Here is a 17660-nt window from a genome sequence, read left to right on the forward strand (position 1 = left end):
CAGCAGTGGCTGCCAGTGACTTTTTTTAAAGGGCCAAATAGGCTTTTACCTGCAATTATCAAGGAAACACAAGGGGGCGAGCCTAAGTGCAGTATATATTGCATGTTTATTGAAATATAGACAAAATGCTACTCACAAGTAGAGTGGATGTATGGGCATTGAATTAAGTCCCCAAAAGGACCTATACAGAGGCCGGTAGTCTCTAATGGTGCCCGGGTGTCAAATGTGGACTTGGGCTGTCAACGAGGGACGCCGCAACCACTGTGGAATGTATGGAAGACCGGACAAAAGTAGCGACCAATGGGGATGCGAAGACAAGTCATTTGATGAGTCTGGTGACCCGTTTCAAAGCTTCTGCTTTTTCTTCAGACCTAATAGGATGGCTGGACGATCACTCTTATATAGGAGGTGCTATAAAAGGGGCGTGCTGAGCGTGGCCGATTTTATTAAGCAACATTCATAAAACAACATATAATATAAATATATATATACCAATAACTATCTTGCATGTCTCTGTGAATCTATCTATCAATCTCTGAAATTAAAAAAAAAAATATATATATATAAAATTTATTTTTTTTTTTTTTTGGATTAATATCAATAATAAATAGTATTAGATGGAGAACAAACATTATAAAAAATAATAAAATTAATAAATACTAATTGATAGTAAAAACTAGAAATTAGCTCAAAATCTATTCCTAAAGAAGAATTAGTAGAAAATATTTTATATAAATTTGAATGTATGGAAATAAGACGTAAATAAGTCATTTTGATTTATATATATATATATATATATATATATATATATATATATATAGGGTCTGTACATATAAGGGCCTATAAAACTGGAAACAATTGTATAAAAGATTAAAACTATAGATAATTGTATTATAGAATGGTATGAACCTCAATCTCTTCATTTAAACCTTTGGGGACGAGCATGTCTAAAGTGTAAATCCAATAGGTTTCTTGCCTACATAATTGTTTGACTCCATACCAGGAAAATATTCAACAGCTGTATGATTCCGTTATCCACACTTGAAGATCATGAATTGATTTCTGGTGGTACTCAGAGAAATGTGGGTTCACTGTGTTTTGGATTGCTGTCTTGAACAAAATGTTGGCACTTGCCGAACCTTTTTCGGAGTGTTCTTATGGTTTGGCCGATGTATAACAAGCCACAGAGAAGGCAATATACCACATGAGTCGAAGAATAATTGTAAAACGAATTGATCGTGAAAGATTTTTACCATTTTGAAAGGAAGGTTTTTTTACCATGGAGCTTCCCCTTTTGGGTGGAACTTTTTTTTGTAATGCAGTATTAAACCCTCAGGATTTCTTAGTGATTTTTCAGTTAACAGTTTCAGTGCTGCTGTCTCAGTACTACTTCCCTGAACATGTGGTCTTCACACAAAACGGTTAACAGTGCAGTTTTCCAGTCAGTCTGTTAGCAGGGAAGTGCCATGCCATCTTAGGCTATGGGTCTATGTTTTTCTGTTGATACACACAGTGTAGGGAGACACAACCATAGTCCTGGCATGAATCCATAGGATGCTGCAAGAGAAAGAAGCCGCCGTGTAACAGGAAAGCAGCAGCAGCAGTCAGGGCACCAGCTTAAACTGGAAGCTAGGCAAGGATTAAGAGAGAAAGGAAAAAAAAAAAACTTCATATTTAGTAGTTGATCAAATGAGCTGCTGAAAGTGCTTCTTAAAACTTTGGTTTTCATACCACTTTAAGTGAAATCAAACCAGGTTGAGATAACTATGTATTGTATAGAATCTTTCATACACCACAGTACTGTCTCCAACCAGCATACCCCTCACCGTGCATCTTGTAATCTTAGTCCCCCTTATCTGTTCTTCTTTAGAACACTGCTCATTTGGACCAGTTTGAGCGTATTAAGACTCTGGGCACAGGCTCGTTTGGACGAGTGATGCTCGTAAGGCATAAGGAGAATGGACATCATTATGCTATGAAGATCCTGGACAAGCAGAAGGTAAGGCTTGTAACTGGATTCTCATCAATCTGATCTTATGTATTTAACCACTTCGTGCCGGCACCTCCCTGCCCTTTAAGAGTTTCAGAAGCCTGGAGGCGGGCAGGGTTTTAGGGTCATGTGACCGCTGTGATTCGCCGTCACGGCGGTCACATGATCAGAAAATGTCCCGATCAAAAGGGGAGATCGAGACCTTTCCGTGAGTCACGGACATATGTGCTGGGAGCGCACAGGGCGCGCGCTCTCAGCGCATATGTATTTTCTAATTGCACGTAAATATGCGGCCGCTCGGCGTCAAGGCCCAGACTCTGAGAGGCGTGGGCTTGGCGTCAAGGGGTTAAAGGAAAAGTATAGTGTTTGTGTGTATACAGTGTTCAGCCATACCATGACCACTGACAGGCAAAGTGAATAACATTGATCTCATGACAATGGCACCTGAGAGTGGGTGGGATAAATTTGGCAGCAAGTGAACATTTTGTCCCTAAACTTGATGTGTTGACAGCGAGAGGAAAAAGTAACCATAAGGATTTAAGTGACTCTGATAATGGCCAGATTTTATTGGCCAGATGACTGGGTCAGGGAAACTCCAAAACTGCAGCTCTTGTGGAATGTTCCCGGTCTGCAGTGACCAGGACCGACCAAAAATGGTCCAAGTAAGGAGAGCCAGCAAATTGGTGACAAGGTTAGGAGTGGTCAAGGCTTATTGATTTGGTGAGAAAAGGCTGGCCCATGTAGTCCAACCCAGTCGCAGAGCTACTGTAGCTCTGATTGCTAAAGAAGTTAATATTGGTTCTAATAGAAAGTTGGTTTGTGTCATCATCAGAACTGGACCACAGAGCAATGGAAGATAGTGGCCTGGTCTAATGATTCACATTTTCTTTTACATCCTGTGGCTGGGCAGATGCCTGTGCATTGCTTATCTGGGGAAGAGATGGCACCAGGATGCAGTATGGGAAGAAGGCAAGCCGGGGGAGGCAGTGTGATGCTTTGGGCAATGATCTGCTGGGAAACTGAGTCCTGCCATTCATGTAAATGTTACCTGAGATGTACCACCTACCTAAACATTGTTGCTGACCAAGTACGCCCCTTCATGGAAATGGTATTTCCTGATGGCTGAGACCTCTAGAAAAGGAAGTTGGGGGCTCCCCACTATAACAAATCAAGTTATGGCACCTCTTCACTGCCTCCTTTAACTTTGTAAATGCCTCATTGTTATACTGCGACTGTGTGCTTTATGGTTAAAGGGTGGTTACGGCACAGTCCCATTCAATGGGTTGTGTTTGTGGGTGTACTGCCTGCTGAAAGTGTCAGAAGGGTTCTTCCTCTTCCTCCTCCTCCTCCTCCTTCCTCCTCCTCTTCTTCCTCCTTTTTCCTCTTCCCCTTCTTCTTCTTCTTCCTCCTCTTCCCCTTCTTCCTCCTTTTTCCTCTTCCCCTTCTTCTTCTTCTTCCTCTTCCTCTTCCCCTTCTTCTTCTTCTTCCCCTTCTTCTTCTTCTTCCCCTTCTTCTTCTTCCTCTTCCCCTTCTTCTTCTTCCTCTTCCCCTTCTTCTTCTTCCTCTTCTTCTTCTTCCTCTTCCTCTTCTTCCTCTTCCCCTTCTTCTTCCTCTTCCTCTTCTTCCTCTTCCCCTTCTTCCTCTTCCTCTTCCTCTTCTTCCTCTTCTTCCTCTTCCTCTTCTTCCTCTTCCTCTTCTTCCTCTTCTTCCTCCTCCTCTTCTTCCTCCTCTTCTTCCTCCTCCTCTTCCTCCTCTTCCTCTTCCTCCTCTTCCTCTTCCTCCTCTTCCTCTTCCTCCTCTTCCTCTTCCTCCTCCTCTTCTTCCTCCTCCTCTTCTTCCTCCTCCTCTTCTTCCTCTTCTTCTTCCTCCTCCTCTTCCTCCTCCTCTTCTTCCTCCTCTTCTTCCTCTTCCTCTTCTTCCTCTTCCTCTTCTTCCTCTTCTTCCTCTTCCTCTTCTTCTTCCTCCTCTTCTTCTTCCTCCTCTTCTTCCTCCTCCTCTTCTTCTTCCTCCTCTTCTTCTTCCTCCTCTTCTTCTTCCTCCTCTTCTTCTTCCTCCTTCTTCCTCTTCTTCCTCCTTCTTCCTCTTCTTCTTCTTCTTCCTCCTCTTCTTCTTCTTCCTCCTCTTCTTCTTCCTCCTCTTCTTCTTCCTCCTTCTTCCTCCTTCTTCTTCTTCTTCCTCCTTCTTCTTCTTCCTCCTTCTTCCTCCTCTTCTTCTTCTTCCTCCTTCTTCTTCCTCTTCCTCCTCTTCCTCTTCTTCCTCTTCCTCCTCTTCCTCCTCCTTCTCTTCCTCCTCTTCCTCCTCCTTCTCTTCCTCCTCTTCCTCCTCTTCCTCCTCTTCCTCCTCTTCCTCCTCTTCCTCCTCCTCTTCTTCCTCTTCCTCCTCCTTCTCTTCCTCTTCCTCCTCCTCTTCTTCCTCTTCCTCTTCTTCCTCTTCTTCCTCTTCCTCTTCTTCCTCTTCTTCCTCTTCCTCTTCTTCCTCTTCTTCCTCTTCCTCTTCTTCCTCTTCTTCCTCTTCCTCTTCTTCCTCTTCTTCCTCTTCCTCTTCTTCCTCTTCTTCCTCTTCCTCTTCTTCCTCTTCTTCCTCTTCCTCTTCTTCCTCTTCTTCCTCTTCCTCTTCCTCTTCCTCCTTCTTCTTCCTTCTTGTAAGTGCCTACCCCTGTCCAGCTTGAGAAAGTGGGAGGGCAGCACTAAAAACACAGCTCAACTGCCTGTTTGTTTTTAGCTTCTTCCCCCTTCTCCCAACCGCAAGTCAAAACAAGCCCTTAGGGAAATTGGTCCGTAGCTTGATGTCTACCCTTTAGTGCCTTACATAATTCATCCCTCTGGTTCCTCCATTAATGGCATTGACTGTAAAGTGGCCTATAGTCGTGAAGGTTCAGTCACCAATCTGTCCTTGTTGAGTAATGATGGGGGTCAGACCGAGCAAAACACTTTTCTGGGGATTGGTTGGCAAAGCAGTCTTGCTCCTCCTGGGATGGTCCTTATCTGCCTTTACCTCTCCGACCCTCGGTTCAACCAAATCTTTGGTGGTGAGGTCAGCAGGATTGTGCTGTCATGTTCTACCTTCCTCTAACACCCATCAGCGCCATAAGACCCTAAATCTGACCCTTTGCTTGGTCTTCAGGTCGTGAAATTGAAGCAGATTGAGCACACGCTGAATGAGAAGCGGATCCTACAGGCTGTTAATTTCCCTTTTCTTGTTCGGTTGGAGTATTCATTCAAGGTAACTTGCATGGAACATGCTGATTGTGTGTATGGGGTAAAACGCTTTATTTTTTTGCTGTTTCCACCCTCCTGGGCTTTGTTTGTTTTGTTGTTAATTTTTTTTTTTTCACGTCTGTGTAACCATCAACTCTCTCTCCCACCCTCTATTGTCATTAGCTTACCTCTGTACATCATGTACATTATATCTCTGAAGCAGCAGAGTATTCTCCCCAGTCTTCTGCAATATTCTGCCTTTATACTCACCATGTATTCTCATGTCTTTTCACTACCTTCTGGCTCTCTGCCAGCAGAATGTCATCACTGCTCTGCTGTAATGTGTCCTGCCGGTATACTATCACTGCCATCATAACTGGTCTTCCTCACTACCCCCTTTCTCTTTACTGCAGAGTGGTAATAACATTGTGCTGGCAACGTGTCCAGTCTCTATACTATTACTGCCAACATAACCTGTCTTCCCCACTACCTCCTTTCTCTCTGCCAGCAGAGTGTTATCACCACTCTACTGTAATGTGTCTTGCTTCCATATCATCACTGTCGTCATGACCAGTCTTCCTCACTACCACCTATCCTGCTGCCAGCACAGTGTTATCACCACTCTACTGTAATGCATCCTACTTCTATACTATCACTGCCAACATAACCTGTCTTCCTCACTAAATTCTGTCTCTGCCAGCACCATGGTATCACCATTCTGCTGCATTGTGTCTTGCATCTATACTATCACTGCTATCACAATCTGCCTTCCTCACTACCTTCTGTCTCAATGCCAGCACACTGTTATCTCCATTCTGCTGCATTGTGTCCTGCTTCCATACCATCACTGTCCTTTTGATTAGTCTACCTCACTACCACCTGTCTCTCTGCCATCACATTGTTATTACCACTCTGCTGTAATGTGTCTTGTCACCACCAACATAACTGGTCTAATTTTTGTCTCTCTGCTAGCACAATGTTGTGTCTATAGTATCACTGCCACCATGACTGGCCTTCCTCACTACCACCTGCCTCTCTGCCAGCGCAGTGTTTTTACCTGTCTGCCATAATGTGTCCAGTCTCTATACCAGGGGTATTGAATTAAAATTCGAGGAGGTCCGGTCACTAAAATTTTCTTCTGGCCAAGTTCCGAAAAGGGTATTCCCCCTTACATTAGGTGTCGCCATCAGAGTGCAACTTTACTTCATGTATTCCCATCACATCAGGTGTGCCCGACAGAGTGCCCCTTTACATCAGTTGTCCCCATCACAGTACCCCTTTACATCAGGTATCCCCATTACATTGCCACCTTACATCAGGTATTCCCGTCAGAGTGCCCCTTTAGACTCAAAGTACCCCTTTCCACCACGTGTGTCCCCATCAGGGTGCCCCTTTCCACCACGTGTGTCCCCATCAGGGTGCCCTTTTCCACCACGTGTGTCCCCATCAGGGTGCCCCTTTCCACCACGTGTGTCCCCATCAGGGTGCCCCTTTCCACCACGTGTGTCCCCATCAGGGTGCCCCTTTCCACCACGTGTGTCCCCATCAGGGTGCCCCTTTCCACCACGTGTGTCCCCATCAGGGTGCCCCTTTCCACCACGTGTGTCCCCATCAGGGTGCCCCTTTCCACCACGTGTGTCCCCATCAGGGTGCCCCTTTCCACCACGTGTGTCCCCATCAGGGTGCCCCTTTCCACCACGTGTGTCCCCATCAGGGTGCCCCTTTCCACCACGTGTGTCCCCATCAGGGTGCCCTTTTCCACCACGTGTGTCCCCATCAGGGTGCCCCTTTCCACCACGTGTGTCCCCATCAGGGTGCCCCTTTCCACCACGTGTGTCCCCATCAGGGTGCCCCTTTCCACCACGTGTGTCCCCATCAGGGTGCCCCTTTCCACCACGTGTGTCCCCATCAGGGTGCCCCTTTCCACCACGTGTGTCCCCATCAGGGTGCCCCTTTCCACCACGTGTGTCCCCATCAGGGTGCCCCTTTCCACCACGTGTGTCCCCATCAGGGTGCCCCTTTCCACCACGTGTGTCCCCATCAGGGTGCCCCTTTCCACCACGTGTGTCCCCATCAGGGTGCCCCTTTCCACCACGTGTGTCCCCATCAGGGTGCCCCTTTCCACCACGTGTGTCCCCATCAGGGTGCCCCTTTCCACCACGTGTGTCCCCATCAGGGTGCCCCTTTCCACCACGTGTGTCCCCATCAGGGTGCCCCTTTCCACCACGTGTGTCCCCATCAGGGTGCCCCTTTCCACCACGTGTGTCCCCATCAGGGTGCCCCTTTCCACCACGTGTGTCCCCATCAGGGTGCCCCTTTCCACCACGTGTGTCCCCATCAGGGTGCCCCTTTCCACCACGTGTGTCCCCATCAGGGTGCCCCTTTCCACCACGTGTGTCCCCATCAGGGTGCCCCTTTCCACCACGTGTGTCCCCATCAGGGTGCCCCTTTCCACCACGTGTGTCCCCATCAGGGTGCCCCTTTCCACCACGTGTGTCCCCATCAGGGTGCCCCTTTCCACAGTATGTGCCCATTTGTGGCCCCTTAACATAAAATATGGGGAATGCTGTTGGGCACGTTATGTTAAGGGCACTCTGATGGGCACATTCTATGTTGTGCCCATCAGAGTGCCCCTTAACATTCAATGTGCCCATCAGAGTGTCGCTGAAAGACTACACCCTACCTTGACAGGAGACAGGCAGACAGGAGCTCTGCCAGGATCCTTACTGGATGCTTGTGTACAGGCAGTGAGCGGGAGCTGGAGAGACAGGGAGCTGAAAGGGGCGGGGCGCACACATGTCATGTTGGCGTGGCGGGTCTGCAATTGCAGGCTGGCGGTGTGGGCAGCAGCGCTGCTTGGGCCATTCGTGGACTGCAGTCCGCTATTTATTGACCGCTGCTTTATACTATACCCTGTCTTCCTTACTACCTCCTGCCTCTCAGTGCAGTAAACAGGTGATAACCGTGCACAGTCAGTTTCCTCCCACTATACTATCATTCCATGATCACCAGTCGACCTCACTATCTCCTGCCTGGGGCTCTGTCATCATCCACCTCATCACTAGTCTATGGTCTCCTGCCTCTAACATCTCCAGTTTCCCCATTATCACCAGTCGACCTCACTATCTGCTGCCTGGGGCTCTGTCATCATCCACCTCATCACTAGTCTATGGTCTCCTGCCTCTAACATCTCCAGTTTCCCCATTATCACCAGTCGACCTCACTATCTGCTGCCTGGGGCTCTGTCATCATCCACCTCATCACTAGTCTATGGTCTCCTGCCTCTAACATCTCCAGTTTCCCCATTATCACCAGTCGACCTCACTATCTGCTGCCTGGGGCTCTATCATCATCCACCTCATTATCACTAGTCTATGGTCTCCTGCCTCTAACATCTCCAGTTTCCCCATTACCTCTCTATTGTTTTTCAGGACAATACTAACCTGTACATGGTTATGGAATATGTAGCAGGGGGCGAGATGTTCTCTCACTTGCGCCGGATCGGACGCTTCAGGTATTGTGCTGTTATAATTTGAAAGATGAAGAGAATATTTTCATTCATGTGTTTTGTAACTTCTTGCCTTTCCCTATACAGTGAACCTCACGCCCGATTCTATGCATCTCAGATTGTATTAACTTTCGAGTACCTGCACTCTTTGGATCTAATCTATAGAGACCTGAAACCAGAAAACCTGCTCATAGACCAGCAAGGTTACATACAGGTATTGTACATCCACACGTTGCACCTGGATATCCATCCTACTGCATTGTATGTGTTATCCAGTGTTTCATGTTCAGGTTAGTAAAGTTTCTACCTTTCAGTGGACAGGCATCCCAAGCAGAGCAGAGTCTCTTACCTTCATTTAGTGTCAGAAACCTCTAACTGATCATGCAGTTATCTTTCAAGGGGATGGCAGTAGGTGGATTCAAAGGCTACTAAAAGGAAAAAAAGAACCCTTGGTAGGATAATTAGTGTATTGAAAATCTACCCTTACAATGTAATATGAGGCAAAACAATTTACCATGTAAAAGGAAAAAAATGTAGGAAGTGTGTCCCATGCCCAGCTGACTGCTGCATAGGTGTAGAATCTTCTCCCTACATCCAACAGGTCCTCCCCACAGTGCTGGCACTGCTGAGGTCAACATCAGCCACTGCAATTGTGAAAGAGTTGCACCCTCGCCCTCCTAGTTTATTCATAGAACTTATATAGTTGGTACCATTGAAGACACAAGTCTATCTAGTCCAACTTATGCTAGTGTGTTTGTGTTACTACTGTTTCTCATATCCCTTTATATTGCATTCGCTAAGATGCCCATCGAAAAGTTTTTCTTTTAAATACCAACACTTCTTGCTGACACCCAACTGCGGAAGGGAGTTCCACATCCTTACCACTGTAACAGTAAAGAACCCCTTCGTTGACTGGCTACATGTCCTTGTAAGTGACTTGAGACTGAATAGTTTTCTCCCTATGCTATATATGTATATCACTATCATATCTCCTCTTAAGCGTCTTCTCCAAGAAGAATACGTGTAAAAGAGAAGTAAGGAATTACATTTTTTTTCCCCCCCAATTAAACTTACCTAGGTGGATGCAGCATTGGTCCGACGCAGCATCTGTCCCCCGCCGGGAGAGCTCTGCAATCACATGATCGCTGAGTTCTCACAGCCGCTGTGAGCAGAGAGCGGTGATTGTCAGTCACCACTGTCTGCTCCGCCCCCCAACTGCTACTGAACCCCCCGCACTCACTGGAGCGCTGGGCTGTGGAGGGGGAGGGAGCGGCTGGCGCAGGCTCTCAGTGGATCACCTAGAGGCTGAGCCAGGTGCCGCTCCAGACTCTGGGGTGGATCCTGACTTTAAAGTCGGGATCTATCCCCAGCCTGGACCGGCTGAGTGAAGTCAGTCGACAGTGGACTTCAGCCCGCTGTCAGCTGAAAACGGGTCACAGGAGTGCAGAACAAACTGCACTTCATGTGATCCAAGGAGAAGTACAGCCAAAGGAGCTTTGGCTGTACTTCTCCTTTTTTTAATGTTTGCAGTCATTCCTCAACACTGAGGTCCTCCAGTCCCCTTTTACTAGCTTTGATTACCTTTTCTGGATTCTTTCTAGTTCCAGCACATCCTTCATGAAGAGTGGTGAAAATTGTAGTAATCTTTCCCAGAACATACAGGGTTCTTGTGAAAGGAGGATGGTCAGACAACTGACAGGATCTGCCTCTTCCAATCGCAGAACACCTTGCATTCCAGGAAAGAACACTACACGTTCTATGAATGGAGGAGGCAGGGGTAGGCAGCAAATCTTTTTTTACGCTTGCAGTGGCTAATTTTAACCCTAGCAACTCTGAAAGTTCAGCATTGTAGGGAGGAACCAGTAGTATATTTCTACACCAATGCAGCAAATAGTCAGGTACAGGGCACACTTCATTACAGGTATGTTCCTGGTGCTGAATAACAAAAAAAATGGCCTTCAGCTTTAAAGATCACTTGTCAGATATAAAACTGTTATTTGTTACACATGTTTTCATTGAGAAAACACTAGTGCTGTATTTGGGTAGCACTGGACTAACAAAGATGAGATCTGATGGATGTTTTTCAACTTAGTGCCTGTAGATGGAGCTCCTGTCTGCTAAAGGTTAAGCTATTTACATTACTGCTGATTTCCATTGGGTTTGGTTTACTGCTCACACTGCCATCTACAGGCTAGATATAAGAAGTGCTTTTTTTTAATTCTCCAGTGCTCATGCGCACAGGTGCTGTTTTGCCAAAACTGCGGTAAAGTAGAGCTGTTGGTGGCAACTTTCCTTTTTCTTCCCAAAATGTGTCAAATCATTTTTTTTTTTTTTTTTTTTTTAATTGTACTTGTTGTTTTTTTGTGATCAACTTTAATGAAATTTGTAAATATTTTAGAACTTCAAGTCTCTATGAAGATACTAAGATATATACACTCATCGGCCACTTTATTAGGCACACCTTGCTAGTACCAGGTTGAACCGGTTGCCTTCAGAACTGCCTCAATTCTTCATGGCATGGATTCAACAAGTTGTTGGAAACATTCCTCAGAGATTTTGGTCCATATTGATATGAGTGACTGTTTCTATAATCTCAAATCAGTCTGCCCATTCTCCTCTGACATCAACAAGGCATTTTCGCCAACACAACTGCCACTCACTGGATATTTTCTCTTTTTCGGGCCATTCTCTGTAAACCCTAGAGATGTTTGTGCCTAAACATCCCATAAGATCAACAGTTACTCAGACCAGCCTGTTTGGCACCAACAACCAGGCCACATTCAAAGTCACTTAAATCCCCTTTCTCCTCCATTCTGAGGCTCAGTTTGAACTTCAGCAAGTCATCTTCACTACATCTAGATGCCTAAATGCATTGAGTTTCTGCCATGCGATTGGCCGATTAGCATTTTGTGTTACCAAGCAATTGAACAGGTATACTTAATAAAGTGGCCGGTGAGTGTATATACACTGCTCAAAAAATTAAAGGAGTCATTTATTTAGGAATTATTCAGAGTATAGCATCAAGTCCATTAAACTCCTGGGATATTGATCTGGACAGTTAAGTAGCAGAGGGGGTTGTTAATCTGTTTCAGCTGTTTTGGTGTTAATGAAATTAACAGGTGCACTAGATGAGCTACAATGAGATGAACCCCAAAACAGGAATGGTTTTACAGGTGGAGGCCGCTGACATTTTTTCCCCTACTCATCTTTTCTGACTCTGTTACTAATTTTGCATTTGGCTAGGGTCAGTGTCACTACTGGTAGCATGAGGTGATACCTGGACCCTACAGAGGTTGCACAGGCAGTCCAACTCCTCCAGGATGGCACATCAATATGTTCCATTACCAGAAGGTTTGCTGTGTCTCCCAGCACCGTCTCAAGAGCATGGAGGAGATTCCTGGAGACAAGCAGTTATTCTAGGAGAGCTGGACAGGGCTGTAGAAGGTCCTTAACCCATCAGCAGGACCAGTATCTGCTCCTTTGTGCAAGGAGGAACAGGATGAGCCCTGCCAGAGCCCTACAAAATGATCTCCAGCAGGCCACCTGTGTGAATGTCTCTGACCAAACAATCAAAAACAGACTTTGAGGGTGGCTTGAGGCCCGATGTCCTCTTTTGGACCCTGTGCTCACTGCCCAGCACCATAGAGCTCGATTGGCATTTTCCATTGAACACCAGAATTGGCAGGTCCACCACTGGCACCCTGTGCTTTTCACAGATGAGAGCAGGTTCACCCTGAGCACATGTGACAGACGTGAAAGGGTCTGCAGAAGCCGTGGAGAACATTATGCTGCCTGTACCATGGTTCAGCATGACCGTTTTGGTGGTGGGTCAGTGATGGTCTGGGGAGGCATATCCATGGAGGGACACACAGACCTCTACAGGCCAGACAATGGCACCCTGACTGCCATTAGGTATTGGGATGAAATCCTTGGACCCATTGTCAGACGTTACACTGGTGCAGTGAGTCCTGGATTCCTCCTGGTGGACGACAATGCCCGGCCTCATGTGGCGAGTGTATGCAGGCAGTTCCTGGTGGATGAAGGAATTTTTACTATTGATTGGCCCCTACACTCGCCTGACTTAAAGTGGAGTTCCACTCACACTGTCAAAAAATAAGTCAGCAGCTACAAAAACTGTAGCTGCTGACTTTTAAAAAAAAAAACAGCCACTCACCTGTCCCTAGATCCCACTGTGTCCTCCCTGCAGCCCGTTTTACCAGCCGCCTGGTTCCAGGCACTGAAATCTTCAGTGTGGGCACCCGGCTGTGACAGCTTGTGGCTTCACATCCGGGTGCTCACTGTGCTGCGCTTCCTGAATGGCCCCGTAGTCTTTTGGGACCTGTCACGTGTCCCAGAAGACTACAGGGAGGGAGGGTAGGAGGACAACTTCTGATCGCCTAGGCGATTGCAGCGGAAGTGGGAGCGGGTACCTGTCAATTTCAGGTATCCGCTCCACAAAGGTGCCAATCCTTAATGGGGAGCGGGGGACCAGTTTTTTAAGCGGAACTTACCCTTTTGGGTGGAGCTCCGCCTTAAATCCAATAGAACACCTCTGGGATATCATGTTTCGGTCCATCCAACGCTGCCAGGTTGCACCTCATACTGTACAGGAGCTCAGTGATGCCCTGGTCCAGATCTGGGATGAAATACCCCAGGACTTTGTCAGGAATGTAAAAAAGCACGTGGGGGCCATACAATCTACTGAGTACCATTTTGAGTTGTTGCAATGAAATTTCATCAAAATGGATTAGCCTGCTGCATAATTTTTTCACTTTGATTTTTGGGGTGTCTTTGAATTCAGTTCTCTGTAGGTTGATACTTTTCATTTTCATCATACGATGGGGCAGTCTTGCGTTCCTAAGACATTACTCATTCCATATCAGTACAGATATCCAGCATGATAGTTTTTGCCCATTGAGATCTGATGTGTTTTCAAAATGTTCCTTTGATTTTTTTTTTTTTTTTTTGAGCAGTGTATAAAGCAGCAATGTTAAAAAAAAATAAATAAAAAGATGATGAACATATGTCAAGCACAACAGTGTGTTTTACACATGTGCGTTGCAGGCTAGCGTGCTTTGATGACTTTTCGGAAGCTATGTACAGCAGCTTGCTGGGCCCTCCTACCAGCCATGATCTCTTTCCATGGCATAGTAGAAGCATAAAAACCTAGTAATTACAACATTGGGTCTAAAATAAAATTATAATTTTACAAAATGTCACTAGCATGTTGGTGGGGTAGATATCTCAGCAGCTGCAGACATCAGCCCATCTAGATTTGTGTCCAAGAAAAACATGTTAAATCTGAGTTATTGATCATGTGTCTTCTAGGTGACAGATTTTGGTTTCGCCAAGAGAGTCAAGGGAAGAACTTGGACTCTGTGTGGCACTCCAGAGTACTTGGCCCCTGAAATCATTCTCAGCAAGGTGAGATTACATTTTTGGTATTCATTAACCACTTGCCATCTGGGACAGTTTTTGTATTTTTTCACATACAGTACAAATTTAAAATTGGCATTGTGTTGCTAGAAAATTACTTAGAACTCCCAGACATTATATATTTTTTGAAAGCAAAGGCCATGGAGAATAAAATGGTGTTTTTTTTCAATTTTTGTATGTCACACAATATTTGGATAGCCATTAATCAAACACAAATTTTCAGAAAAAAAAACCCTTAATGTTAGTGCACAAAACACAATGTAAAACCCAAATATTCATTAAAATGTCAAATCTGATGTTGTGTTTAATTCCTGACCAAACATGTCAAGAATTAAAATGTGCACACCTGTGGAATGGAGACAAACTACAGTACCTAAAGTTCATAGGCTACGCTTTAAAAAACCTTTCCAGGTTGTCAGTTTACAGTTAAACATGAGCTCTGGCACTAGCATTATTGCTTTCACTCCAGCGTTGACAGCGATACCTTATGCAGGCCATAGACTGTTCGTTTATCGGCCGATTTTTCGTCCGAAAGAATAATCGGTCGATTTTCACACTGTTAGTGGGGCAATGGCATCGGCCGATTTTCGCGGTTCCTCCTCATTTCGTTTATCGGTCATGCTGGAAAATTTGTGGAAAAACGGCCGATTTTTTTCAATCATTGGTGGCAACATCGGTTAACAGAACAAACGATGTTTTGTTTTTTGGACGAAAAATTGGCCAATAAACGAACCGTCTATGGCCTGCATTACATGTGTGGTGCAACCACTGTTTACAGGTGTGCCACACCCAAGTGTGTGCCTTCCTTTTCTTGCAGGCATGAGGAGACAGGGATGCTTTGAATTTTTTTTTTTTCATTTAACTTTTTTGAACGAGCTATTGGTGAACAAGCCCGTTGTGATAGCTTTGGGCAGTGACAGGTACTCTTTACTGAGTCATCAGGGGTGTCTTAGACCTTTGATATCTCTCCTGCCCTTTAAAGCATTTGATCAAACGTAGATGTGTTTTCATGGCTGTACTAGCCAGGGACCGACGGCGCTGAAACTGGAAGTGAGATAATCCCTGTTGCTTCTGGTTTTATTTTGTCACAGAGGAGATGGGGAAATGGATGTCGTCTGTCCCCTCCGTGGGCAGCTGATCTGGCCGCTTACATCCCAGTGTTAGGCAGGAGGAGGAGGCTCCCTTCCGAGTGATGATGTAAAAGCGTTCGGGAGGCTGTAAAGCCGTTCGGATAACTTTTTACTGGAAAACAGATTGCCGGCTCTAGGAAAAAAAAAAATGGCTGACATGATCCCTGTATAATCTCTTGCAGCTAAGGCTGTATATATACGATCTACAGCAGGCAAGTGGTAAGATAACAAAGGCCTTCTATGGGATTTCTCTGTGCTTAGACTTTGTGCCTTCATGAATGCAGTATTTGTGGCTTATAGCAGCAAAAGTGGATGTACTATTCTTGAGCACTTTAGATGAAGGACATATGAACGATAATTTAAAGATAGCTATGCTTATGTGATGCTGCTTTGACAAATGACAACCTACAGCAGCAGTAAAGTGAACATACATGCTTCTGTAATTGCCCTCCTGCAGGATTTTGTGTGTGTTTGTGTGTGTCCCCCCTCCCATTGACACGTGTGCTATCAATTATGTCAGCAAGGTCACATTTTAAACTAGTTTGATGTATTTGCATGTCTCTAAAATATGAACATTTGTTTTATTTATATATCATTTTCCTCTCTCTGTTATCAGATAAACTTCATTTTGCATGCTGTTACTCACACCCATACAACGTGCAAGCTAGAATTACTTATACAGACTTGTCAGCTATTTTAGGAGCAAGTAAAAAAGTAAATGTTCTGCCTAAGAGCAGGGACCACAGGGTGCCTGTTATTACCTTTTTATGGCCCATTTATGCAATGTGGTGCACTGTACCTAAAGTAGAGTTCACCTTTGGGACCTTGTTTTATGTTGTACTTCTATTTAGGGTGTAACATAGAACATCACATATCCACTCCCACCACGATTTTTACCTGAATGACAGGGAGTTTCTGGAATTTAATCTGGCTGTGCATGGCTCAGCCTGCACAGTTGCCTGCATCAATTCAGATGTCTTTTAATAGAAATGCTACAGGTCCTATCGAATACCGCTGCAGAGGGACTCCTAGATCGCAGTAGCACAAGTATGGTGATGTCAATATACTTACTTCAGCCCCTATAACTGAAAATTGGTACAGAGGGCTAGGGGAAGAAATTATAGGAGCATTTGCATTGCACCCACCATACACTCATCATGGTTGCAATGTTCCGTGGGCTTCAATGCAAACATTTAAAGCAGAAGTCCAGTCAAAATCTAACTAAGCTTAAAGCTACGTCCACCCCCATTGCAAGCATAGGGCATACAATGGGGGTTGGGGGTAGGTATAAGCTTTGTTAGGTTTTGACATGTCTTTTCTACTTTAATAATTATTTTGCTAAAGGTGACTATGCCTTTTAAGCTTCCCATTCAAAATAATTGTTCTGCAATTCAGTGCATGAACAAGTAGGTGCTGTTTGCATTTTATCGCAACACATTGTAGCTCCGGAACACCATGCATTGTGCTGCATTGCTTTGCAGCACATGTGCATTTTGGAAGTACTTTGCAGCGCCATTCACAATTAATTCAGTTCTTCAAAACCTTTAGGATCAGACCAAGACTGTAACTGTTATTCTGTTGTGCAATGTGAGTCCCTAATTTGTGACCTTCTCATTGGTCTCAGTTAGGGGGGGGGGGCCTAGGTTAAAAAAAAAAAAAAATACAATAAGCTCAGTTTCTATTAACAGGCGAAAACTACTTTAAAGAATTTTGATGCTCACAAACACAATGTAATACCCACATTTTTGGTAATATAGAAAATATTATGGTGTTGCACAGAGTAAATAGATACCAAACATGTCATGCTTTAAAATTGCGCACGCTTATGGAATGGTGCTAAACTACGGTATTTAAAAATCTCCATAAGCGACACTTTATATGCCTTTACAGGTTACCAGTGTAGAGTTACAGAGGACGTCTGGTGCTAGAATTATTGCTCTCGCTCCGACGTTCGCGGGGATACCTCACATTTGTGGTGTGATAGCTGTTTACATATGCGTATGAGACCAATGCGTGCGTTCACCTTTGCACATGAGCAAGGGGGGGACGGAGGTATTTGAACTTGTACACGGTGACAGATGCTGTTGTGCCCTGTACACGGTGACAGATGCTGACATGTGGACAGGGACAAATGGTGCTTGGTGCACTGGTGTGGCATGGCTGCAAATCTGTGTAACTGATGAATAAAATCATCAGCTACACAGATCAGCTGTTTAGTTTGCAGCATCCCCGCCCCCCCACCCTACTGAACTCTCAGAGCTCATTGGAGGGAAACTGCTACAGGGACACGTGTCTCTGTTGACCTTCTGAGATGGCTGTGATTGGACACAGAGAGCCCATATCCCGATCCGTAATGAGCTGTGTCCGAGGGACACAGCCATCACAGAATCGTGCTGCTG

The 17660-nt window shown here is 45.3% G+C and overlaps 1 protein-coding gene across 3 annotated transcripts in view; it reads left to right on the plus strand.

The window, feature by feature from the left end:
• Positions 1-17660, plus strand: part of LOC149436915 (cAMP-dependent protein kinase catalytic subunit alpha) — a 98202-nt gene that overhangs the window by 62802 nt on the left and 17740 nt on the right. For all 3 annotated transcript variants that reach the window (XM_089661228.1, XM_089661229.1, XM_089661227.1), the window contains 5 exons: positions 1871-1999; positions 5114-5212; positions 8619-8701; positions 8783-8909; positions 14024-14119. In XM_089661228.1, coding sequence (XP_089517354.1) covers positions 1871-1999; positions 5114-5212; positions 8619-8701; positions 8783-8909; positions 14024-14119 — 534 coding nt within the window. The remainder of the gene's footprint in view (positions 1-1870; positions 2000-5113; positions 5213-8618; positions 8702-8782; positions 8910-14023; positions 14120-17660) is intronic.

This window comes from Staurois parvus, unplaced genomic scaffold, assembly GCF_062004578.1.
Source record: "Staurois parvus isolate SC_StPar_1 unplaced genomic scaffold, SC_StPar_1.0 ptg001328l, whole genome shotgun sequence".
Classification (NCBI taxonomy): domain Eukaryota; kingdom Metazoa; phylum Chordata; class Amphibia; order Anura; family Ranidae; genus Staurois; species Staurois parvus.